The sequence below is a fragment of the Cylas formicarius genome, unplaced genomic scaffold, assembly GCF_029955315.1.
Source record: "Cylas formicarius isolate icCylForm1 unplaced genomic scaffold, icCylForm1.1 PGA_scaffold_10__41_contigs__length_53128322, whole genome shotgun sequence".
In the NCBI taxonomy this organism is placed as follows: Eukaryota; Metazoa; Arthropoda; class Insecta; order Coleoptera; family Brentidae; genus Cylas; species Cylas formicarius.
In genome coordinates this window covers 17,013,610-17,040,907 of record NW_026844214.1, presented here as the reverse complement: position 1 = coordinate 17,040,907, position 27,298 = coordinate 17,013,610, and the positions used below count along the sequence as shown (strand labels likewise).

Genomic DNA, 27,298 nt, shown 5'->3' with positions numbered 1-27,298 from the left:
ATGATGAAAACAAACATTATGCAATATAATTTAATTATTAATTTAAGTATAATTTTTATCAAGTAGTTATGGCAAACGATGCTGGTTTTTGTAGCTATTTACCGCATGCTTACATTTGTTATTTTTACTTTGCATAAATTTTTGTATATTTTTAAGGTAAAAACAAAAATATCCTGAATATTTTTGCGGGTACATCTAAACACCTAAAGCAGCACACTTCTGCTATTGCCGCAATTTCTATTTTCACTGTAATTTATTTCTCTTTTTCTTTGCGCCCCGTATCCTGGATATTGCTTTATATAAAAAACAAATTGTTATAAATAAGTATCCTATTAAGGGCGTTTTATTTAAATTATTTTTATTTTTTGTAACATATCGAATTTATTAAAATTATAGAATTCGATATCGACTTCTATAATTCAATAGTTTTGTTTTCAGTTTATTTAAAACACTTTCCATTATTTTATATTACCTATAATTTTAAACACTCTCTACTTTTTATATTTTAGTTTTTGTTCATTACAAATGAAGACTAACGCAGATTGACCCTTGTGTTTGCCGTAGTGATAAAATTTGAAACTCTGAGTCACGTTTGATAATTTCTGTTGCAGACTTGCTGGAAGATATTTACTCTATGTCTCATTATATGGTTCACGCCAATCCAAAAATAAGCATTAGCTATTACGACATAGTTAGGGAGAACCCGGATATATCACATCAACATAACGAAATATGCAAAAAGGCATTCCAAGGGATGGAAAGCGCGGCAAATTTCCTCAAAGATTTTGACGATTACTACCCGTTATGGGAGGAAGACCGGCAAGAAACACTGCGACAGTTTTTGCTTTACGGCAGACCTTTAAATTTAGAGGAAGTAGAGTTAATTAGGGAAGAAGGCGAACAGGCTCTTAAGGAAACACCTCCGACTCTTAACCAATTTAAAGAACAAATAGATTATTACGAAGAGTTGTACAAGAAGGTAGAAGAAATCCCGACCGAAAAGATACTGGGCGGTTGGTTGAGAGTAGATCTTCGACCTTTACGTCAAGCGATTTTGAATAGTGTTTGCAAATGGGGAAATCTATTTAAGCAACATTTGTACAATAAGGTAATTGGCAGTCTGCAAGAATTAGAGGATTTTGTAAAAGAGGCGGTGACAGCAATGCAGGTTACTTTGACGGAGGACGATTACGACGGATTGTTGAACGTAATGAGTTACTTGTTTAAAGTGAAAGAGAGGCAACATGAAACAGATAACATGTTTGAGCCTCTAAAACAGATAATGGATTTATTGAAAGAATACGATGTGGAATTTCCTGAAGATATCATAGTGCAGTTGCAAGAAATTCCTGACAGATGGATACAGTGTAAGAAGGTAAATGATTTTGTAAGAAAAAAAAAGGTAGTCACAAACTACAACAATTTGAGAAACACTATTTTGGGACTTACTCTCAAGCACCTAGGCCAAGGTAAAAAAAATACAGGGTTTTTCACGCTAAACAGCACAGAATATTGTGCGCAAAATATAAGGTTTTCAAAAAGATTGGGTGGCTTTCCAAATATACTTTAAGTCACTATAACTGGATTAATTTAAATAGAACACAATATTTTTTAATTTACATTTGGCGTTTTCTTAATAAAAGTTTGTTTGCATTTTTTTGGTAATTCTTCGTTAGAACTAAATTTACAAGAGCGTATTGATATCACTTTTACCCTCGAAAAATATCGAGCTGCGTTTCCTCAGTTTCATGTCATCTTTATAGTTGGTTGTGATTATTTAGTTGCCGTTACTGCCTGGATGAAATAATACTTTTCAAGTTCCATAAAATTTTTAAAACTCCTTTATATTATAATTGCTAGTTGTTGTACCCGCCGGTTTTAAAGCATATTGTAATTCTTTAAGACTAGAATTTGGTCCAATGTCAAGTAGCGATAGAGTATCAGAAAAAGTAATCGATGCAAGATATCCAATTTTAGATCAAATTGACTACCTCAATAAATTACCTGCCAGTTCTAAATTCCATGGGCAACTGGTACGTATGAATAATAGTTACACCTTACTATAAATCGTTTGAATACCTCAAATCCTTCTTGTGTATTTAAGAAATTAAAATTAGGATCCTTTTAGACAAAATTCAAATTGATTAAAAAAACCTCAAGATATTATGAACTTTACCAAATCATACACTTATTTCGGACGTAGAATCCAAGGTGGTTTTATTTAAAAAAGTCAACTTTCATACTTTTAACACTTTCCGGACAACAGTATAGCATAAAAGTATTTTCAAAAACTTTTTTGAAAACCTTGTTTATAGCGTGAATAATCCTGTATTGATGAATGCTGCCTAAGATGCCTCTGGTGACTAAAAACTGGTTGCGCCCGAGAAAGGTTATGTTTAACTTATTTAATTTCGGAAAAATGAACATGTCTAAAAGAAATCTTAATACCTACTATGCTTTTTCGATATATTCTGTCAAGTAGTTAATTTTATTTTTCATTTTCGGGGGTCAAATTATTTTTGAAATGCAAAATGATGTACGGTATTTACCTGATGATGACTGGAAAAAATTGACGACGTCTTCAAAAGTTGTGGAAGACATTGGCAGTGCAAAATATCACATTTCACCAATATTTGACCTTGTTTATGATCTTTAAACAAACTGAATTTACCCTCAACTTATTTCCAGCATATGCATATGATGAAATCCCTCAGGTTTTTCTACCCCTAGATTATACTCAAAATGTTTAGCAAATATTCGTTAAACAACTCTTTATAATTTGAAACAAAAAAGACCAAAAACATGGAAAATTGGTTAACCAATTTCTTTAATTTAGTCGAAAGCGTTCCACAATTTAACAACATTCTTGAATTTCCTATACAAGTTAGTTTAAACAATTAAACTTTTTATTAATTGCAGGTTGCTGCAACTACCAAACAAACGGTAGCACCGCTGCAGGCTCTCCAAGTTAATGCAATAAAGCGGCGCATCAATCTCTTCGAAATACGGCAGTCTATGTACCGAGATCAGTTCAAGATTCTTCCGCTTTTCAACTGGAACTGTCAACGGGTTTACCGGTTACTGGACAAAGTCAACAATGAACTATCTGATCTGGAAAAGGAACGCGACAAGATTCAAGAACAAGCAAACCTATTCGAACTGATCCTTCCAGAATTTAAAGCGCTGAGAGCGACCAGAAAAGAAATAAAGCAGGTCAAACAACTGTGGGATTTCATTAAGGTGGCGAGATCTTGCATCGATGAGTGGAAGCTTACGCCGTGGAAGAAAATAGACGTGGAAAACATGGAAATGGAGTGCAAGAAGTACGGGAAGGAGATACGGCAAATGGACAAAGAAATCAAAGGGTGGGACGCATATATTCAGATGGAAGCCACCGTTAAGAACATGTTGACCTCGCTCAGAGCTGTGACGGAATTGCAGAATCCTGCCATCAGAGATCGGCACTGGATTCAACTTATGCAAGCGACAAAGGTACTTTATTTCGTAATATTAAGAGTTGAGATTTTTAATTCAAAAAATATGTCCTCATATGAAGATATTTATAGACTTGACTGTAATGTAAATAAAAATGTCTAGTCAAAGCTCTAAAAACTTGTAATTAAGCAAAGCAAAGATTTGATAGAAAAAATTAAGAATGAAACATTAAGGAAAAAATTGCGTACGACATTATCAAATCCCAAAAGTTTCTAAAGTGAACTCCAACGAAGTCAGAAATTGGTCTCCAGGGGAAAATAGGGTTGGGGATTGGATATATAAGATGCTATAAAACTGGATATATCAATAAAAAGTTGCATTTTTTTTTTAAATTTCATATTTTGATTCATATTTGAAGACTTCAAAAATGTCTTTATCGATAGCTTTCAAGTTCATGTTCATAATTCGAAAAACACAAGTATAAAACGAAGATGAATTATTCAATAATATTATTGTCAGATTTCTAATAAGCACCATCGGTTTTAAAATTGTCACTCTTTATGTGCGTTATTATAATAATAATAATAATAATAAGAAAAAGTCTGTAGTCCAAATTATTTATGCCATTGCCTTTTTCATAAGCATATTGTATTTTTTTAAATGAGAAATGTTTCAATTTTTTAATTGTCCAAGACACAATGGAGTATTACAATATTAGTTTTAATATTTTGGTAAACTGATGGATCCAATTTTAAAATATTCATTACTTTTTTTTGCTGCTCTTGTGTAGACAGGAGAAAAATTGGCTTCCCTAATTTATACTGTAAGTATTGAGACCAACACAGATTTTTAATTCATCATTGCTTACCACATTTTATGTTGGCATCACAGGCACATTCTAAAATTTAAATTTCACTTTTAATATTTTTATACTTGTTTCAAAAATAAATACTACCACATGTTGCACTGGTTTGATTTTGGCGATCCCTACCAGGTCAAATTCGTCATGGATGACGATACTACGTTAAGAGATTTATTGGACTTGAATCTTCACGAATATGAAGACGAAGTCAAAACCATTGTAGACAAATCCGTGAAAGAGATGGCTATGGAAAAAATCCTGAAAGAATTAAACTCCACTTGGAGTGTGCTGGAGTTTGGAACAGAGGTTCACGAGAGAACTAAACTTCGAATAATCACCATAACTGAAGAAATGATTGAAACGCTGGAGGAAAACCAAGTCGCCTTACAAAATATGATGACGTCTAAGTTTATCGATTACTTTTTGGATGAAGTATCTGACTGGCAAAGAAAGCTATCGAATGCCGACCAAGTCATTCAAATTTACTTTGAAGTTCAACGAAAGTGGATGTATTTGGAGAGTATTTTCATTGGGTCGGAGGACATCCGACTCCAACTTCCAGAAGATTCGAAACGATTCGACAGAATCGATAGAGAGTTTAAGGATATCTTGTCCGAAATGTTGAAAACCTTAAATATTGTAAAAGCCACCAACAAGCACGGATTGTACGAGAAACTGGAGAGCCTGCTAAAAGAACTTACTTTATGTGAGAAAGCCCTTAATGATTACCTGGAAACGAAGCGCTTGGCTTTTCCCAGATTTTATTTCGTATCTTCGGCTGACTTATTAGACATTTTGTCCAACGGAAACCAACCCGATCTTATACAGAGACATCTGACGAAACTGTTTGATTCGTTGGCCCGGCTGGTGTTTGTTCAAGAGGGTGGTAGGAATTCGAAGAGGGCTAAAGAGATGATATCCAAGGAAAACGAAGAACATGTACCATTTGTGCGACCTTGCGATTGCAGCGGTAAAGTCGAGTTGTGGCTGAATAGGGTTATAGATGTTATGCGCGAAACGCTTCATCAACAGTTCGAGGAGGCGGTAATCACCTATGACGAAAAACCGCGAGAGGTGTGGATATATGATTTTCCTGCCCAGCCTGCTCTGTGTGGTACGTGCTATTGATTTTACAGAATGTCGATTTCGGCATGTAGCATAGACTAAATTCGATATGACAATTAGTGAGAAATGGCAACCAGTTATTTATGATTTGACAAGTTAGTTTATGATAGTTTGTATATTATATATTAATGGGTGTTTTTTTTTCGATGTATAGAACTTTAAGTTGGCATTACTGTTCAAGATGACGACCGATTTAACAGCTGTCAAGTGATTTATTCTGTTGGGTTTGACAATTCATCATGAATAGAATGACGCCTGAACAACTCTTGCAAATAGCACAATTTTATTTCGAAAATAATGGTTCTGTGTGGAATACGAATCGCGCACTACGTCCATTTTATCGTCGACAAAATCGTCCATCAGAGCAGTTAATTCGATTAACCATGGAACGTTTTCGCACCACGTTTACTCTTATTGATAACTCGCATCCCCAGAGACGCCGTACGGTGCGTACAGAAGAATCTATTGCTGCTGTAGAGCGTAGCATTGAGGAAGACCCGAATGAGTCCATCCGCCATCGAACATATGAATTGGATCTGTGTCCATCCACTTTATGGAAGATTTTGCGGAAGAATCTTGGTTTACGTGCTTACACAATCCAACTCGTGCAAGAATTGAAGGCAAACGATCATCAAGTAAGACGTAGATTCGTTGAATGGGCCCAAAACGAGATTGCCGTGGTTCCCGATTTTCATAAGCGAATTTTGTTTAGCGATGTAGCGCACTTCTGGTTGAATGTCTACGTCAACAAACCAAACTGCCGCATTTGGAGCGAAGCTAATCCTCAAGTGTATGTCGCAACACCGTTACATCCAGAAAAACTGACTGTTTGGTGCGCTTTATGGGCTGAACGTTACAGTCAATGGTGATCCGTATAGAGCTATGATTACTAACTCTTTCATTCTTGAATTGAATAACCACGAAGTCCAGGAGATGTGGTTTCAACAAGATGGCGCAACATGTCACACAGCTCGTGCCACAATCGATTGATTGAAAGACACGTTTGGTGACCGCCTAATTTCGTGTTTTGGACCTGTGAATTGGCTTCCAAGATCTTGTGATTTAACACCGTTAGACTACTTTCTGTGGGGCTATGTAAATTCATTGGTCTATGCGGATAAGCCACAAACGCTTGACCATTTGGAAGACAACATTCGCCGTGTTATTGCCGATATACCGCCATAAATGTTGGAAAAAGTCATCGAAAATTGGACGTCCAGATTGGACTACATCCGCGCCAGCCGTGGCGGTGATATGCCAGAAATCATATTAAAAATGTAATGCCACAAAATTATCTTTCGGATAAATAAAATTGATGTCAATCGAATACTCCATCGTTGTTTTATTGCTTACTTAACTTAAAGTTCTATACATAAAAAAAAACACCCCTTATTTTGGAAAAATCGCTTTTATCCTTTTTCAGAGATAGTGGAATGAGAGAACTCTTTTAGATTAGATTGTAGACGTAGATTACCTAATTATATTAATTATAAGTGAATTTGTAGTAGTAGATTTCCAAATTTTCCGAATTAGTATGATACAATTCTAGTAATGAAATCAATATGTTTGCGTTAAATAATTAAAATATCATTTGAAAGCTTCATGCATATATTTTAATGTCAGACAACAACCACCGATTTTGTAAAAATTCAGTACGAACTGATACCAATATTTATCAATATCCACAAAATATGTACATCTAACCCAATGGCTAGAAGTACCGCCACTGTGATATACAGTAAGGCTCACAATTCTTGGCCACTAGAAGGATATAAAGAACATACCGTAAATTATAGATTCGTTTGGTAACCATAGCTATAAAATATTTTTTATATTTCACAAAATAAGAGAAAGTGATTGTGATATATCATCGAAAAAGGTCTTAAAGTCAAAAAGTCTTCTTAAATTTTCAAAAAATAGAGCTGTTTTCATTAAAAACGGTTAGATTCGGGGTTATAAACTGAAAAATGTTAGATTAATATTTTTTTGAACACCAATAAATTCTATATAAAAACGTCTCTGTCTTTTTAATCGCAAGACCCTATAGAGATAGAGCGTACGCTGAAAAATTCATTTATTTTAAAATTTCACTTTAGAAAATTGTTGAACTATTTAAATTATATATTGTTTGAGGGGGTCGCTAATGAGGGGTGTAAACACCGTCTCGGATGATTGATTCCCAAATTGGTGACAGGTAGAGACTTGAGTTACACTTAAGATTGTTAGGTTGTTTATAGATTTCTACAGACTCTACAAACCAAAAATCCGATAGTCTATAGAAATCTATAAACAACCTAACAATCTTAACCGCGACTCAGACCTCTACCTGTCACCAATTTGGGAATCAGTCATCCCAGAGGGTGTTTATACCTCTCATTAGCGCCCCCCTCAAACAATATATAAGCAGGTACAGAGTAAAATACGAGCCAATTTCCTTTAAGCTCTGAAGAAGCCAACAGGATGATTGACGAAACGTCAGCAATTTCGACTAAGCAAAAACCGACGCAGGAGGAATCCAGAAGTTTTGTCATTTTACCAAAAAATAATCTGTAGAAAAGATTGCAGGATACAGATCTTAGTCTAAATAACAAATAGTAGAGCCTAAGCGATTTTTTTTGGGCACGTAGCAAGAGTCATATCGAATATAGTCGATAAATAGAATTCTAAGTGAGTCGCGGGCTCGACATGCAGTCCCACGCACTCGCTGGTAAGTAATTTCGTTCATCTATATTTTACCAGGTACCCAAATATGGTGGACCACGGAAGTGAACATGGCGTTTGCGAGGTTGGAGGAAGGCTACGAAAATGCGCTTAGGGATTATCAAAGGAAGCAAGTTGGCCAACTGACGTCGCTTATTAATTTGTTGTTGGGCGATTTGACTGCCGGCGAGAGACAGAAAATCATGACGATCTGCACCATTGATGTGCATTCGCGCGACGTGGTGGCTAAAATGATCGCCATTAAGGTGGAAAATTCTCAAGCTTTCCAATGGCAGAGCCAACTGAGGCATCGATGGGACGAGAAAGAGAAGGATTGCTTCGCCAATATTTGCGATGCTCAGTTTAGATACTCTTACGAGTATTTGGGGAACACGCCTCGGCTGGTTATTACTCCTTTGACTGACAGGTATCGGTATCATTTAGCTTGCCAAAACTTTTTAATCCTTCAGAACTCGGTTTATAACAATGTGTTTCATGAAAATTAATATGTTAAGGATGAAAAAGCTACCCTATGTCAGACTGGTGCTATCAAATAACCCGATGTTTCCAAATAATCGGAACATGTTTGGGTCAAATATTTTATGCTAGTTATGCTAGATACATGCTATATGGTTATGGTACAAAACTAACTAACAATCCCGTTTATCTATGTTGTAGTTGTTAATCGGGATATAACAAAGAGCAAAAATCTTGAATGATTACGATAAACGTAACTGATTTCATAGCTACATCATAAACACTCTAACAAATTGACAGTGATAAATAATTTAAACAAGAGTATCAAACAAGTGTATGGGATACACTAAATTTCAAGAATAAGAAATAGCAAACAAACAGAATGCAGCTTTTCAGATATCGACCCGCACCAATAGTTTTGGTTAGTTTAAATCAATCTTAATTAAAAAATAAATGAAATAAAAATTAAATCTTAGTTAATAATAGCAGAGCATTAATCCTCGTAATTGTTATTTAAACTACTGATAAGTTGCCAGTGAAGGCAAACATTAAAACACCGGTATTGCACTACGCTTACGCGCATGTCCGGGTAGACAATAATTGTTTAGATTGCCTAACAATCAACATAAAATAATAAAATAAGACAGCTAATCGAGCTGCTTGACTTATGTCTAATAATTTAACTTTGTTTTTTACCTCGTTTTGCCAGAAATGCCTATGCAATTTATACCTTTTTTTGGTCCTATTAATTATTTCCTTCTTGCGCTTTGAATAATCAAATAAATAAATAAATAATAATTGAACGATACCTTCCTTACTCAGATATGCGTCGAATGCTCACTTTTAAACGACAATAGATGCAATGGAAATAATAGAATTAAGAAATATTTGACGACGTCATATCTTAAATTTGTTAAAAAATTCCCTCATAGAATATGGTTCTTGATTTGTTAGTTTACCAAATTTGAATTTAAACTGACTGTTTGATAATGAACGAATATTTCCTTTTTAATTAATAATGAGCATAATATCTAATATCAATTATTTATTTTTGTTAGATATAGGAATATGAATACCAATAAATTCAGTGACTTTTCCGTGCAAATTTCTTGTGAACGCGCGGGGACTTTATTGGAATTTTTTGAAAATCAAACAAAGATACCTTATTTAACTTTTGGTTTCGCGCTAGTCAACAGAAACATTTCTTTTAGTATTTACCCACGCTCTTATTATTTTACCCCTTAAACTCAGCAACAGCAACTCGGCGAAATGTGTTTTAAGGAAACTAAAAAAAATGTTAGAAACTGAATAAAATTATGGCACATTGCAATAAGATTGACATTGATAAGTTTTGTTCAGTGATTAAACGAGAGAACAACAATGTTTGGGGTTATCCATCAAATGTGTAATTTTAGCTCTATTATTAAAGTGAAACTTAAGAAACCACCGATTTTGTTATGACTCTGGATAATTTTTTTAATCATACTTCTCGTTTTCGAACGACCAGTTGGTATATATATGCTTTTCATTTACTCCACAAGGACTCTTTGACACACGGCAAGAATTTTGACTATGGGATAAGATTTTTATAATTTCTTGATTCTTCTCTACCTGAGCCAGTTGGTCCGAACTCTCAGCCCCTATAATTCGGGGAGGTTATATTTTTAATTACCGTATCCGACTTCCTTGGTTTGGTTCATTGTTCGTACAGGTGCTACATTACTCTTACACAAAGTCTGCATTTAATAATGGGTGGTGCTCCCGCTGGACCGGCAGGGACGGGTAAAACTGAAACTACAAAGGATCTGGGAAAAGCTCTTGGTATGATGGTGTACGTCTTCAACTGTTCCGAGCAAATGGATTATAAATCGATAGGAAATATTTATAAGGTATACTAAAGAATTATTATATGGTAGCTGTGTAATTGGAAGTATTTTAACTATCTAGGGTTTGGCTCAAACTGGGTGCTGGGGATGTTTTGATGAATTCAATAGAATATCCATCGAGGTTCTTTCAGTGGTTGCCGTTCAAGTGAAAACCATCCAGGACGCGATCAAAGACAATAAAAAGAAATTCTGGTTTTTGGGTCAGCAAATCGCTTTAGTACCTACGGTAGGTAAAACAAACTGTAAAAATTAGAGGAAAATCAGTACTATTATACTGCACCATGAATCATTAATAAGAGTTAGAGATTGGTTTTGAGTAAAAATTCATCATGTCAGTTACTTCAAAAGCGTTAAAATTTCAATAATAATTTTTTGTTCTTAGGTTGGGTGTTCTTGGAACATCTTATGTGATTTCCTTTACTATGGTTAGTTCTGGTTAGTTTGTTGTGACTATATTGCTATTTTTAAAATTAGAAATCACACCTGGTAACTGTCATATTCAAAACTTGTATGATAAAAAATTTAACCACCTCAATCGAATCCTTGAATTCTTATATTTTTACATAACTTTGGTGTTAACATGTTATGGTTATCTAATATACCAATTTTTCCTCCACATCATTTCTTTTTAAGTTTAGCCAAACTAGGTCTTTGAAAATGGTCAAATCACTGTGGGTTTAATTAATGAAACCAGAACCCCAGATGTCTCTTATGAGAGAGATCCAGAGTGTTAATTTAGTTCTACTTATTTCTATAAAGCTCAAGCAGTTTTAGACATATAGACATGAAAACTAATGGGAATTATAAATATAAATTCTCTCCTGTCTTAGGTCGGTCTGTTCATTACTATGAATCCTGGTTACGCTGGTCGGACTGAACTGCCCGAAAATTTGAAAGCTCTTTTTCGCCCATGCGCCATGGTGGTGCCTGATTTTGCGTTAATTTGCGAAATTATGTTGGTCGCGGAAGGTTTTCAAGAAGCTCGCTTGCTAGCTAGAAAATTCATAACGCTCTACACTCTATGTAAGGAACTCCTCAGCAAACAGGATCATTACGACTGGGGTTTGAGGGCGATTAAATCGGTGCTGGTTGTTGCCGGCTCGCTTAAACGTGGTGATAGACAAAGACCCGAAGACCAAGTGTTAATGAGGGCTTTGCGCGACTTCAACATACCCAAAATAATTACAGAAGACGTGCCGGTCTTTATGGGATTAATTGGTGACTTGTTTCCGGCATTGGACGTGCCAAGGAAGCGCAACTTAGAGTTCGAGAAAATGATCAAGAAGACCACAATCGAAATGAAACTTCAACCGGAAGAAGGATTCATTTTGAAAATTGTTCAATTGGAGGAGTTGTTTGCGGTGAGGCACTCAGTATTCATCATCGGGTTCGCCGGGACCGGAAAGTCTATGGTGTGGAAAACCTTAAATCGCACTTACGCTAACATGAAATTGAAACCCGTCTACAATGATTTGAATCCAAAAGCTGTAACTAATGACGAACTGTTTGGGGTGATCAATCCATCGACTAGAGAATGGAAAGATGGCTTATTTTCTGTAATTATGAGAGATCAAGCGAACTTAAGTGGAGAGGGTCCCAAATGGATTGTCCTAGATGGCGATATTGATCCGATGTGGATCGAATCTCTCAACACTTTAATGGACGATAACAAAGTTTTGACTTTGGCCAGCAACGAACGTATCGCGTTGACCCGTTCGATGAGGTTGCTATTTGAAATTGCAAACCTAAGGACTGCAACCCCAGCAACTGTGTCCAGAGCTGGCATTTTGTATATAAATCCCGCGGATCTGGGCTGGAGCCCTTTCGTCGCCTCTTGGATCGACACCAGAACCCAACAAAGTGAAAAAGCAAATTTGATGATATTATTTGATAAATACGTACCTCCCTGTTTGGAAGCCGTTCACAAAAAGTTCAAAAAAATCACTCCAATATCGGACATAGCCCACTTGCAAATGCTGTGCAGTTTGCTAGACTGTTTTTTAACTGCCCAAAACGTTCCTCTTGATTGCCCGAAGGAATGGTACGAGACCTATTTCGTTTTTTCGGTGGTGTGGGCTTTCGGGTCCGCGATGTTTCAGGACCAAATCATAGACTGGCGGAACGAATTCAGCAAATGGTTCATAAACGAGTTCAAAAGTATCAAGTTTCCCGTAGGTGGTAACGTGTTTCAATACTACATTGATTCGGAAACGAAAAAGTTTTTGCCGTGGACAGATTTGGTTCCTCATTTTGAGCTCGATCCCGATATCCCACTGCAGGCGACCCTGGTGAATACCGCTGAAACCAGTCGGATAAGATTCTTTGTCGATCGACTGGTTGCGATGAAAGTACCGGTTATGTTGGTGGGTCCTGCAGGAAGCGGCAAAACCGTTATCATCCAAGAGAAACTGAATAGTTTGGAAGATACTTACGCTGTAACGAACGTGCCGTTCAATTTTTACACCACATCGGAGATGTTTCAGAAAATTTTGGAAAAACCTTTGGAGAAAAAAGCGGGCAAGGTATATGGTCCGCCGGGCAATAAAACGATGATATACTTCATCGACGACATGAATATGCCAGAGGTTGATAAATATTTTACCGTACAACCGCATACGCTTTTAAAACAATGGATGGATTACCAACATTGGTACGACAGACAGAAGTTGACCATAAAGGAAATCCACAACGTGCAGTTTATATCTGGCATGAATCCGACTGCTGGTTCTTTCACTATCGATCCACGATTGCAGCGGCATTTTAGCGTTTTCGCAGTCAGCTACCCTTCCGAAGAAGCCTCCTTACACATTTATAATTCGATTTTTTCACAGCACCTTGCCAGTCCGCTTCAAAAGTTCAGCGCCAATATTCAGAAACTTTGCCCGACGCTTGTGCAAGCGGCGCTCCATTTGCATCAAAAAGTGGGCCAAACTTTTCTTCCAACTGCTGTAAAGTTCCATTACACTTTTACGCTCAGGGACTTCTCTAACGTTTTCCAAGGGATGCTTTTTGCAACTGGGGCCGCCATTCCCAATCAGTCTTCTCTCATTCGTCTTTGGATGCACGAAGCGAATAGAGTTTACGGCGACAAATTGGTTGAACGCCGCGATATGGATACTTTTAACAAGCTCATGATCGAAACCGTTAAAAAAGGGTTCGAGGAGCTAGACGAAAATGTCGTGTTTGAAAAGCCGTTAATTTTCTGCCATTTTTCAGAAGGAATAGGCGATCCCAAATACTTTCCCATCACCGATTTTGACCATTTGAGTAGATTATTACATGACGCACTGAGCGGATACAACGACCTGATTGCGGCAATGAATCTAGTACTTTTCGAGGACGCCATGTATCACATATGCCGTATTAGCAGGATATTAGAGGCACCTAGAGGCAACGCTTTATTGGTAGGTGTAGGAGGATTCGGAAAACAGTCTCTTACTAGACTAGCAGCGTTCATTTCGTCTTTCGAAGTATTCCAAATTCAACTGAAGAAAGGTTACTCTATGCACGATATGAAAACAGATATTGCTCAACTGTATTTAAAGGTTGGTCTGAAGAGTGTTGGAATCGTGTTCTTGATGACCGATGCCCAGGTGCCCGACGAATCATACCTGGTGTTAATCAACGACGTTCTTGCGTCGGGTGAAATTAGTGAGCTGCTACCGGATGAAGACGTCGAAAATGTCATCAATGGAGTTCGAGGTGAGGTCAAAGGTTTGGGTCTGCAAGATACGCGCGAAAACTGCTGGAAATTCTTCATCGATCGCGTGAGACGCCTTCTGAAAATAGTGCTCTGTTTTTCACCTGTCGGTTCGACGCTGCGAGTGCGCGCTAGGAAATTTCCAGCATTGGTTAACTGTTGCTCTATCGATTGGTTCCACGATTGGCCCAGGGAAGCTTTGGAGTCGGTATCGAAGAGGTTTGTAGCTGAAATCGAAGTTTTACCGCAACCTCTTATCGATTCGGTCTCGTTGTTTATGTCCCATGTTCACGGGCTAGTTAATGACTTTTCGGAAACCTACTTGCAGAACGAAAAACGTTACAATTACACAACACCCAAATCCTTCTTAGAACAAATCGATCTGTATGGGAAACTCTTAACAGAGAAATCGGAGGATCTTCACAACAATATTGACCGCCTGCAAACCGGTTTGACTAAGCTAGCGTCGACGTCCGAGGAAGTGGACGGTCTTAAAGAAGTTCTCGCGGTGCAGGAAGTAGAGTTGGCGGAAAAAAATGTCGCCGCCAGTAAGCTGATCGAAGTCCTTTCGATCGAGAACGAGAAAGTGGCGAAAGAGCAGGCGATAGCCAGCGAAGAAGAAGCGAAAGTTAAATTAATTGAGGAAGACGTAACGATTAAAGCCAAAATTTGCGCAGAAGATCTAGCTAAAGCCGAACCGGCTCTGATTGCGGCCCAGGCGGCTTTAAATACGCTAAACAAAAACAACTTGACGGAGTTGAAATCGTTCGGCAGTCCGCCTGACGCGGTCGTCGCTGTTTGCGCCGCAGTTTTGGTACTGTTTTCAAAAAAAGGCAAAATTCCCAAAGATAGAAGTTGGAAGGAATGCAAACTAATGATGGGTAAAGTAGATCAATTTTTGAACGACCTGATCACTTACGATAAGGAAAATATGCAGCCGGAAGTGGTCAAGGCTGCACAGGAATACCTAAAAGATCCCGAATTTAACCCGGAAAATATCCTGAGTAAATCTGTAGCCGCCGCCGGCCTCTGCGCTTGGGTTATAAATATATTGAAATTCTATGATGTGTTTGTAGTGGTGGAGCCCAAAAGACGGGCTTTGGCGGCCGCGAACAAGGAATTGGCGGATGCGCGAGGGAGACTCGCCGAACTCAAAGAGAAACTCGACGAGCTGGAGAAACAACTGGCCATACTAAGGGCGGAATTTGAAGATGCCACAAATGCTAAGCTTAAATGCCAAGCCGAAGCGGACGCTACCACCCAGATGATCGATTTGGCCAATCGACTGGTGAATGGTTTGGCTTCAGAAAATATTCGTTGGAGGGAGCTGATTAAACATTACAAGGAGGCTACCGTGACCCTTCCCGGAGACATTTTATTGGTCACTGCTTTTATTTCGTATTTAGGATGCTTTACTAAACGGTATCGTACTGATATGTTGGACAAACACTGGAGGCCGTTTTTAAAGACTCTTGAAGTGCCGATTCCTATGACCGAAGACTTGGACCCTTTAACCATACTGACCGACGATGCCAAGATTGCGCAGTGGAACAATGAAGGTCTTCCTACTGATCGCATGTCTACAGAAAACGCCTGCATATTAACGAAATCGACTAGATGGCCCCTCATTATCGACCCGCAATTGCAAGGTATAAAATGGATTAAAACGAAGTACGGGGACCATTTAAAAGTGGTGAGGTTAACGCAGAGGACGTATTTGGATGTGATCGAAAAATGCATTTCTGATGGACAGACGGTGCTGATAGAAAACATTGGAGAAACTATGGACGCCGTTATGGATCCAATCCTGGGCAGGGTGTTGGTGAAAAAGGGAAGATGCATTAAGATCGGCGACAAAGAAATCGACTTCAATCCCAATTTCCGATTGATTTTGCACACGAAACTGGCGAACCCGCATTACAAACCGGAAATTCAAGCCCAAACCACTTTGATTAATTTCACTGTTACCCGTGACGGTTTGGAGGAGCAACTGTTGGCAGAAGTCGTAAAAGCCGAACGGCCTGATTTGGAAACGCTCAAATCGACTTTAACGAAACAACAAAACGATTTCAAAATTACCCTAAAAACGTGCGAGGACAATTTGCTTTACAGATTATCCTCTGCCACTGGAAATATTCTGGGAGACGTTGAGTTGGTAGTTAACTTGGAGACGACAAAAAAGACGGCGAATGAGATTGCATTAAAAGTGGAGGAAGCTAAATTGACTTCGGTAAAAATCGACGAGGCTCGTGAACACTACCGACCGTGCGCAACGAGGGCGTCTTTGTTGTATTTCATACTGAACGATTTGTTTCGTATTAACGCCATCTACCAATTTTCCTTAAAAGCCTTTAGCGTTGTCTTTAAAGATGCGTTGAAGAGAGCTACGCCGGCAGAGAATTTAAACGAAAGGGTCTCAAATTTGCTGGATAACATCACGTTCTCCGTTTTCATGTACACCTCCCGTGGTTTATTCGAATGCGATAAGCTAACGTTCATGGCCCAAATGACTTTCCAGATATTTTTGCAACTGGGAGAAATAAATCCAGAGGAACTGGATTTTCTTCTTCGATTTCCCGCCATAGCCAATCTAAGTTCGCCGGTAGATTTTTTAAACAATATTTCTTGGGGTGGTATAAAAACGCTTTCTCTCACCGAGGAGTTTAAAAACCTCGACAAGGATTTGGAGGGGTCAGCCAAAAGGTGGAGAAAATTCGCAGAGAGCGAATGCCCGGAAAAGGAAAAATTTCCTGGCGAATGGAAAAACAAAACGACTCTACAAAAGTTGTGCATTATGCGGTGCCTTCGGCCAGACAGAATGACTTACGCGGTGAGTCTCTATATCGAAGAAAAATTAGGGTCTAAATACATAACTGCTCGGAGCGTTGCGTTTGAAAAATCCTACGAGGAGACCAGCTCCTCGACTCCAGTATTTTTCATTTTATCCCCGGGAGTGAACCCACTAAAAGACGTTGAGCGAATGGGGAAACGATTGGGGTTCACGTTCGATCATGGAAATTTTCACAGTGTCTCTCTAGGCCAAGGCCAAGAAATCGTTGCCGAAAATGCGATGGATTTGGCAGCCCAAGAAGGTCAATGGGTCATCCTACAAAATATCCATCTGGTGGTGAAGTGGTTGGCAACGCTTGAGAAGAAAATGGAACAGTGTGGTGAAAGTGCACACGACAATTACAGATTATACTTGAGCGCCGAACCTTCTCCAGACCCACACTCTTGCGTAATACCTCAAGGTATTTTAGAATCCTCGATTAAAATAACGAACGAACCACCCACCGGTATGTATGCGAACTTGCATAAAGCTCTGGATAATTTTAATCAGGAAACTTTGGAGATGTGCTCCAAGGAAGCGGAGTTTAAGGCAATTTTGTTTGCCCTCTGCTATTTCCACGCTGTGGTGGCGGAAAGGAGGAAATTCGGGCCACAGGGTTGGAACAGGAATTACCCGTTCAACGTAGGCGATTTGACCATTAGCGTAAGCGTCCTCTACAACTATTTGGAAAACACCAACAAGGTAAGCGAACTTTGTTAGCAAAAAGGCAACAACAATTTTGTTTATTGTTGTAAAATTAATTTGTTAATGAAGAACATTTTTCGATTTTATAATTGTACAAATTTTACACTTAGCGGCATGCAACAGACGATGTTTTTCGTATTTATTTATTATTATTTTCGGATTTAAATAGTGCTAGACGAGAAAAATTAACTTGAATACTTTTTTTTATGTATAAAAATGTTGTTGTCTTGTGGAAAGTTTTTTTACAGTTATTTTTTTGAAGATTATTTTGGAGTTGATTTATTTTATTTCATCGGCGATGCGCGCCTCTCGAGAAAAATAGTGCCTCTTCTATGGGGGGTTTGAATTGAGCTCCGAGTCCTGTTATTGGGCTGCCTCTGGTGGTGCGCAGCTGGCGAGGGTACGAATTGGAGTTTACTCCTTTTTTGAACAGTTTGCATGTGCTGTCGTTTTCTTAGAGGGCAGTGTCTTGTTAGTCTACCTAGCTTTCGTAGTCTGGCGCAACTGAGACAGAGATTACTTTTGATCCTGAGGCATACAGGGTCCCACAATTACATCCCTCGACTGCCTTAGTCCCCGGAAAATCTCCTAGTGCAGAGCGAACTGCTGTTTAATCAGCTCGCTCTTCAACATGGTGTCTGCTTTTACAACGGAAGGCTCCGGTCCGAAATACAGTATTGCCACCGCAAACGGAGCAAGTGTGTCTGCCATTTCGTTGCCCTTAATCAGATCAGCGGTTAACAGAATTAAATTCCGCCAGGTTTGTCAACGGTTTTCGGTAGTAGCGCATTCATGTATCTGATTAGCCTGTGACATAAGAATATTTCCTCCCGTAGGGTGTATAAAGCGCAAAGTAGCCTCACTCTTTTCTCTCTTCATAGAGAAGACATGTTGGCTCCCGCTCGAGGCAGATAGAAGGTGTCGGTGCGCGTCTGTCGTCGGGTTCCAATTTCATAGGATCATAGTAAAATCTATTTGTATGGAGCCGGTCACTATTATGCAGCACCACCTTTGTACTCCCCTTACAGCTGCCACGATTGTCTGTGATTTGTGGCTTCAATCTCCAATTATGTCCCCACAGGTGCCAACACATTAACGCGAACCGTGCAGAAGAGCTTAGAGTCTAGAGTCCAGTTCCAGTCCAGATACTTTACTTTGGCAAAACTTACATGAATGGTTAATAAAATTCTTTCTTTTTCTCTTTGTTTCCAAGATAAACTCTTCGATGACCTGTAACATAAAAATGTATGCAAAGCTTATCAATTTTAAAGGAAACGTTGGTGCGTATCTGCAATACTATACGACACGCGAGAGTTACCTGCGCCTAACTTGAAAGTCGGAAGCGAAAATGCCAAGCAAATGGAGCGAAATATCAATTTTTCAATTTAACAGAAAATCCTGCATTCAGAAACATTTTCCTGTTCAAACCCCATTAGATAATCCGTTCCCGGTTCAAAAATACGAAAGTCACAGTCGCAACTCGGTCCGCCTGTTAATTCCAGTTTCGTTCCAACTTAAAAATTATTTCGCGTTAACATTTTATCGCGTCCCATATTTTGTTGGCAGAATTGCGAATCGTGACCCAATTTTTCCCCATTATTTAATTTATTCATGAATCTGTGTGTGCTAATTTTCACCACTACAAATCGAGTTTCCGTTGTTGTCCGGAATAATCGAGTTTTAGTCGAAAGTAACGTTGTTATTTTGATTGATTATTGTTGTCTACAATTCGATACTCGCCCGTGATAAATTTAAGTTTATCTGTTATTTATACAGCCGGATTTGCGTTGTTGCCGGTTAAAATTTGCCCGCTAAATGCCGTTGCGTTGCAGATCCCGTGGGAAGATTTGAGGTACTTATTCGGGGAGATTATGTACGGAGGGCACATAACCGACGACTGGGACAGAAGATTATGTCGGAGCTATCTATTAAGTTACATGCAACCGGAATTAATCGAAGGGGATTTACACTTCGCCCCAGGTACTATTACATCCTGCTGTTCCTATTATCAAGGTGTCACTTGCTCCTTCCGTCAAATTTACCTTTGTCTCCTGTGATATTCCCCACGCCATTAGTATTGCATCTTTAAGTTGTTAGCCTCCGTTATTGATATTTTTTCGTCACAGTGAAATTAAAATCGGAATGGCTTCAAAATATACTGCAAAATATAAATTGCAACAGCTAGTAAATGTAAACATATTTTTAAAAAATATTTTGGGAAGTAGTCGGAACAAATACAAAACAAACAATTTTATTGTTGTTGTTGCTGAAGGTTCCTAAGTAAACTTACTTTTAGTTCAACGCATCAGAGTAGTGTTCGCAGTATTTTTAGTTTACGAATAACATCATGATGTTCATATCAACTAAGAGATGTTCCAATAATTTTCCCCTTCCACACGACTGGAATTGGAGAGTCCACTATTTCAAATTATTGCGGAAGAGAAATACAGCAGATCAAATGAAAACTTTCAAAAAAAGTGCAAGCAAACCATTAAAGCTTCTTCAAGAAGATACCAAGTCTAAAAAAGTTCACACTTTTTATTTTAAAAAAGAAATACCTACCTAAGGTAAGATTATCAGGGGACCTACTTTGCCTTATCATCCAGGTCAAAGTGAGCGATGGGAACTAAATTTATCAGAATATATAGCAAGTGTAGGTAGACAGAACACGAGATTGAAAATGAAAGATTACTGTCTGATGAACGTCAAGGTATTCAGGAAATGACATCACAGAATTGGCAAAAAGCATCAAGGGGAATGTATTTTCCTTCTTATCATATCTTGTTCACTATTCTGAGATTGAAAATTATGTTTTTTTGCTTCTTTCATTCAATAGTTCACTGTCGTTTATCGAATATTTTAGTCCTCAAATATTCTTGTTATCCGACTGTAATTAGTTCTATAACCCGCTCATAGTTCCCTGTAGATTCTCCTTCGTTATTCCACATGCGCGAGAGTTCATTCTTATTTTCTGTTACACCTGTTGTATGTTATTTCCAAATAGCTATTAGATAATATGGTGGCTGTTCGACAAAAGAAGTTGATGCATCTTGGACCGCTATGCATCTATTGTTGAAGAGATGGGAATGATCTGCTGTGGATGCCTCTAAATTTTACCAACGAACTTGCACTTTGCGCCATTTTCTTTCTAAACAGTGAACACTCCAAGTTTTCAAATATTTATATCTACATCTATACTGTGGTGGTTGGTGTTGGTGGTTGCAAACAAGAATTTAAATGACAGTGCGCGCGCATATTAGATGTCCTACCTATTTTTTTCATAGTCGCTTCAAAAATTCCTTCATTATCAGCATAGGCATGTCCTCCATATATCCGGTAGCTATATGATTATTTCCTATTCATTTTGAACTTACTTTGGCTAATGTCACCTTTGCCACATTGTTCTGTGTTGACAGTTTAACATTGTGAGGTTATTCTTCTTTTTTACTTCTATTTGTAGTAGTTATGAGGACAGACACAACTAACTAGGATATTCTTTTTTATTTTACACCACTCCCTTTGGTATGCACCGGGAGCATCGGGATATATTTTACCGGTTTGTTTTTTGCAGGTTTTTTTGCACCGCCAAATACGGACTACGTCGGATATCATAAGTACATAGACGACAGATTGCCGACCGAGAGTCCGTACTTGTATGGACTACATCCGAATGCGGAAATTGGCTTTTTAGCAAGTACCGCAGAGAACATGTTCCGAACTATTTTTGAAATGCAACCCAGGGACTCTAGTGCTGCGGCGGGGGCTGGTATGTCAAAGGAAGACAAGGTAATATTTTATAATAATGAAGTAACTGCAATATGAGACGCTGTGGTCCAAATAGTTTAATCCCGCCAATTAAAACCTTTCTTGATCGCAGTAACCAGACTATTAGTTTTGTCCCTCGCAACGGGTTTACACGAGTCCTTTATTAAACAATGCTGTTGCATAAAATTTAACTTTACCTTAATTTTTCACAAGCACGATTTTTTTTTGACGAACAAAGTTTGTTAAGTTATAAGACAGCGTCCCCTTGGGCCTACTGTCAAATGCATATTATTATTGTAAAAAACCGTGGTCCTTTGATATGTTTACCGTTTACCTTTGGCTCATTCTAACTGAATAGGCGACAATAAAGCATTATTCGTGACCCTGTTAACAGTTTTTGTGGTGTGGTGGTGTGCGCTTAGTGGAAAATAGCGCAAGAACAACGTCTACTACAATGTCCATTTTATTGTATTTAAATTGTAATATGAAAAGTCGTTCTTTTGTATTGTCAAACGCAAAACGTGAATGTCAAAGGACATTTTTGCATTGCACCTACAAACTAGCAAAATAAAAGTCCTCCTTATGACATTAAGGGCCAATTAAATAATGCAGAAATATAAAGTGATAAGGTCAGTTGTAAAGCTGATTTGTCGAAAGTTGAAAATATCAGCAGTTCTTCAAAAGTGTACTGAAGAAAGCATAAAAGTTTTACATCTTATTGAGTGACATCCATCAAACGGAGCATGTGTTTGTGGATTTGAAGCCAGTAAACTTTTTCTTTAATGTTGATTACTCTAATGAATCCCTAAAGACATAGAATCGCGAATGAAACCAAGCGAACTATTTTTTTAAGCAAAATCTCTAATAGAGTGAGGCTCGTTTAAGCTAACCTAGCTCATCTAGTCCTCTCCACCACTTCATCTTTGCAGACGGAGCAAAATGGTTCCAAGAAAAAACCCAATTTTCTTAGCAAAATCTTGTAAAAATCCCAATCTCTTATTTCCCACAAAAGTTTAGAATGCGTTTTTGGCCCATGGCCTCCTTGTTATTTTTTAGGCTTTCAACAATGTTAGTCTTTGAGTGGAACACCCGGTCTATGCATAGACTACGAATCCATTTAAATCCTCTCCGTATGAGTTGAATCTGGGGAGAAAATAATAACGCATTTTCTCCAAAATTTTCTTAAAATATATTTTACTGAAGATTTTTATTATTTAAATTTACGAAGGGACGAATGGAAATTTTACGTAAGATTTTCGTTAATAGAAACATGAGAAATGCCGCAGAAAACTCGTTTTTTAGGAACGGTATACGCGTGAGCGAGCAATTTAATTTAGATTTTATGCGCCTCGAAGGCATGTCCGATGAAAAAGCTCATTTTCTATTTATAAGTTTTGTGTTGGGAACTCGTATATATTCTTTCTTTAGGTTAGAAATGCTTTGGAGGAAATCTACGACAAATTGCCTGAAGAGTTTCCCGTAGTCGAAATGATGGCCAAAGTCGAAGAGCGCACCCCTTACATCATTGTCGCTTTCCAAGAATGCGAAAGGATGAACACATTAACGAGGGAAATGAAGAGGTCGCTACGTGAACTCGATTTGGGGTTAAAGGGCGAGCTGACTATTACATCTGACATGGAGGATCTACAAGAATCGCTGTATTTGGATCAGGTGCCGGATTCATGGTCTTCGAAGGCTTATCCTAGCTTGCTTCCCCTCGGACAATGGGTTGGAGACCTCTCACTAAGGTGGATGAATTAAAATATTCCATATTCCAATTCTATCGCAAGTTCAAAAAATTAGGTAGTCAGTGTAACACTTCATTCCATCAGTAACTAGTCCGTTATTGCCTTTATTCGGCCACCTACTGGTTTCTAACGGCCATGGCAACGGCAGATATTATGGTCACGTTGGCTATTAATATAATAGGATTTTATCCTTATCAGATGCAGCTTTGTCAAGTACTCTATTAATTGCACAAACTAAAATGTTTTTCGATGTGATGTGTATAACACAACAAGAAATAAGTGTCGAAGCTTCGCCACATATGGGGATGCCTAAATGAAATTATCTAGGATATGGTTCCTGTGGAACACTGAAAAATTTGAAAATAGCCATAAGTAACGCCTTAAAAACTATAACCTGCAAAATCAGTATTAGTTCGGAAAAACATAAGTCAGTGCAAGGGGTAAACCGCAGAGCTAAATCTCAATTATTTACTTATACTTGCAATTTCTTAGAATTATTTTCAAATTCTTGAGAAGTTCTTTGAAATTCTTTATTTTTCGAAAAGGCGATTCGTTCAGATTCAAGTATTTAAAGCAACTAATTATTATATTATAAGAAACAAGAATAAGTTAACGTGTAGTTATACTTAATGGCAATTAACATAATACAAATATGAACAAAATCAATGTTTGATTGGGTATCTACAATTGAAGTACAAATACAAAATTGTCTATAAATAACAAAATTCCAATATTACTATGTAGTGTTATTATTTTAAGTAAACTTATCGCTCACATATAAATAGATATACTTTAAATAAAAAATATTTATTTGTACCAACCAAAAATTACATTTTGAAGTGAGTTATGAAACTAGAAATTAGTTCTATGTCGATATAATAATTTCAGATGCCTTCGTGGTGTAATGGCCTGTCCGCCGTATAGTAGGTAGCTGGTTCGATCTTGGTTTTAGTGCTATATTTATTTTATTAATCAGTTTGTTTTGGCCTCAACCACCGTCGCAATTTGTGTATCATTAAAAGTGGTACCACTAGAAAACTTTGATTATGCCGCTCGTCTGTTAAGAATCTTAAAATGTCTAGCAGACAATCAGTGTTTTGATTATTTTTTCGATTATTTTGATGTGTATAAGTCTAACAAATTTCATTTGTGCACTTTTGTGGAACGACTGTTTTACTTTATTTTGAATTAGATGATCGACATTGGTTAGTCGCTATGGAAAACTCGATAATAAAGTGACTTATTTACGTTTCAATTTTCAAAATAATTGTAAAAATGTTCCTATTATTATTCTTAACATTGGGTAAGTGTTATTGTTTCTGTAGTTTGGATTACCTAAACGTTTATTGCATTGACGTAGATTGAATACCATTTGAATTTTTATCTAATTTTTCGACATTTCCATGTCTTTTTCCTTTCCCTCGCCGATACGTATCGTCTTTTTGTAAATAAAAAACAGATCCTTATTTTCTTTTCCTTTTTTGAGCGGTGAGCGTTGATTTTAGTTTTTTGCAAAATTTAATCCTCATCGAAAGAAAATCAGTAGAAAATGATTAACTTCGGTCATGGTTAATAATTTATATAATACATACCTCTTACCAATTTGTTACTTTTTAAACACCCTGAAACTGTCACTTGTATTTTTTTTGTTAATTGAAGAATAAAAGAACTAGAAGGTTGGACGCAAGATTTTTCGATGCCCGCTACCGTATGGTTGGGTGGGTTTTTCAATCCGCAATCATTTTTGACTGCTATAATGCAGCAAACTGCCCGAAAAAATGAATGGCCGCTGGACAAAATGTGCCTGATGACGGAGGTGACGAAGAAGCAAAAGGACGATTTCAATTCGCCGCCTAGGGAAGGCGCGTACGTCCATGGATTGTTTATGGAGGGTGCAAGGTACGAACGTTTTACGTGTTGCCCTTCAGTTCATTTGAAGATCTTTTTTCGGCAATTTTTGAAACATTTCGACTTTCATGAATCGTTGATTTTCATATAGATATTGAAGCATATCGTTAAAAAAAAATGTTTGGTAAACTTTTTAAGTCACTAAGTTTATTAAACACTGCGCTCTGCTCTACTCATGACTCAAATGCCGTTTACCGTACTTGTTGAATAATATATACTATTGAGCAAGAAAGTGAAAAACATTTGGTTTATGATGGATTTCATAAACTTCTTGTTGGATTATGCTAAATACTAACAGCTCTAATAGTAATTTTAGTTGATGTTTAAAGACAAATTTTCACAATTTGTATTTAACAAATATGAAAAAAGTTAATTAGTAATAATTAGTAATAATTATTAGTATATTGAATACCCACGCCTGCTAAGCGAATAGTCAAATAATAAGGAAATGTCTCAGGCAATAGTGATAAATTAATAAACGTTGGAAAGAGAAGCAACAATCTAATTAACGGCAGCACGGCGCAGAACCATCGGTCAACTTTAGATACTTGCAGCAGAGCACATGTCGAATTCGACGTCATAGCCAACTGTCAGTTGCATATGAAGAAATCAGACATTTTTATGAATCTTAAAAAACAAGGATAGCGATCAATCGAAATGGTAAAATTCAAACTTTGCCGGTGTTGAGCCCTACAAGTATGTTGGTATCTGTTATGAAGAATGGTGAAGATATACCGGACTTTTTGTACGTGTATAAGCAGGCATTTAATATCAATTGAAGATGTCACAGAGTCACTTGATTATTGAATTAACCGCGAAAGTCAAAAAAGTTAACAACAATTTAAAACATCTTAAATTCAAAAAAACGAAATCCAAGAACTCCCCCATTTTTCATGACAGATGACAACAGCCATACTATACACGATTGCAATGGGCATTTTTTGAGACTATCGGCAACAATTACTGCAATATATAATGAAGAAGCTGCATTCATTTGTTTTAAACATCTGAGTACGCCGCGGCACTTGATTCAAAAAGTGCACAAATGATGTTGCACCATAATCACAAATTTTCATAACTAACAAAGTTATGGGTAATTTTCAAAAAATGGGGCTATACCTCGGTTGGTAGTGAAGATATCGCCATGCGGTTTTTAGCATTCTACATACTAGTTATTTTGCATTTATGAAATTTAAAGCAGCTAAATAAATTGAAAGATCTGAGCCATAAATTCATAAAATCAGGAAAAATATGTCGTCCTTAGCAGTTTCATTAAATATATTTAAGTAGTTCTCGATATAATGCCGGACACCCCTTAACTGCGCACTCTAGCATAGTCCTTGTTTATGCGATAGAGTTCATGTTTTATTGCCGCCATCGTTGTTATTTTGTTAAACCGTTGGAAACACATCCGGTTACCTTTCCGCCAAAAACAATCCGTCCGGAGTTTATCTATTATTAACATCCTTCCCGTTATATTTCAGATGGGACGTCCAGCTAAATAGCATAGCGGACTCGAAGCTAAAAGAGTTGTTCCCAGTAGTGCCTGTTATTTTCATAAAAGCCATTACCCAGGACAAACAAGACCTTCGTAACATGTACGATTGTCCAGTGTATAAAACAAGGATGAGAGGTCCCACGTTTGTTTGGACGTTCAACCTGAAAACGAAGGAAAAGGCATTGAAATGGACGCTGGCGGGGGTGGCGATATTGTTGCAAGTTTAAATAACACACGGAAAATGTTTTGACTTTTCATGTTGACTCTATTAAGATATAGTTTGTTAACAAATAAAGAATTATTCATTGTTCCAGTTACAATATTTGTTATAGCCTTTCTAATTGATACGTATATTAAATTATGTCCATTAAATAATGTTTTGTTTCTGAAGTAGAATACTGCACATTGTCCTATATTCGGCATAATTAATATCAATGAAAACCCGCTTTAATAAGGCAACTACATTTCTAACCAAACACCCTAATATGATATACAATTATTTTCAACGTGGACAGGAAATAACGAGTATTTGTATAGGTGCGGATGTGCCTAAAGAACTCAGTATGTAAGAAACCAAAATTTCTGTAATATGGTTGGCTGGACAGAGGTGGAATTAGGAGAAACAAAGATTCTATCATGCAAACACTTTTGTTGGGTTG

General features: G+C 37.5%; 1 protein-coding gene across 1 annotated transcript in view; it reads left to right on the top strand.

The window, feature by feature from the left end:
* Window positions 1–26,946, top strand: part of LOC132698712 (dynein beta chain, ciliary-like) — a 50,018-nt gene extending 23,072 nt beyond the window's left edge. The window contains exons 9-21 of the mRNA XM_060664915.1: window positions 612–1,375; window positions 2,920–3,492; window positions 4,226–4,258; window positions 4,430–5,411; window positions 8,162–8,549; window positions 10,311–10,488; window positions 10,547–10,711; window positions 11,316–17,717; window positions 19,553–19,700; window positions 21,292–21,506; window positions 22,914–23,233; window positions 24,893–25,132; window positions 26,626–26,946. Of these exons, the coding sequence (XP_060520898.1) occupies window positions 612–1,375; window positions 2,920–3,492; window positions 4,226–4,258; window positions 4,430–5,411; window positions 8,162–8,549; window positions 10,311–10,488; window positions 10,547–10,711; window positions 11,316–17,717; window positions 19,553–19,700; window positions 21,292–21,506; window positions 22,914–23,233; window positions 24,893–25,132; window positions 26,626–26,866 (10,649 nt within the window). The 3' untranslated portion in view covers window positions 26,867–26,946. The remainder of the gene's footprint in view (window positions 1–611; window positions 1,376–2,919; window positions 3,493–4,225; window positions 4,259–4,429; window positions 5,412–8,161; window positions 8,550–10,310; window positions 10,489–10,546; window positions 10,712–11,315; window positions 17,718–19,552; window positions 19,701–21,291; window positions 21,507–22,913; window positions 23,234–24,892; window positions 25,133–26,625) is intronic.
* Window positions 26,947–27,298: the final 352 nt, after the last annotated feature.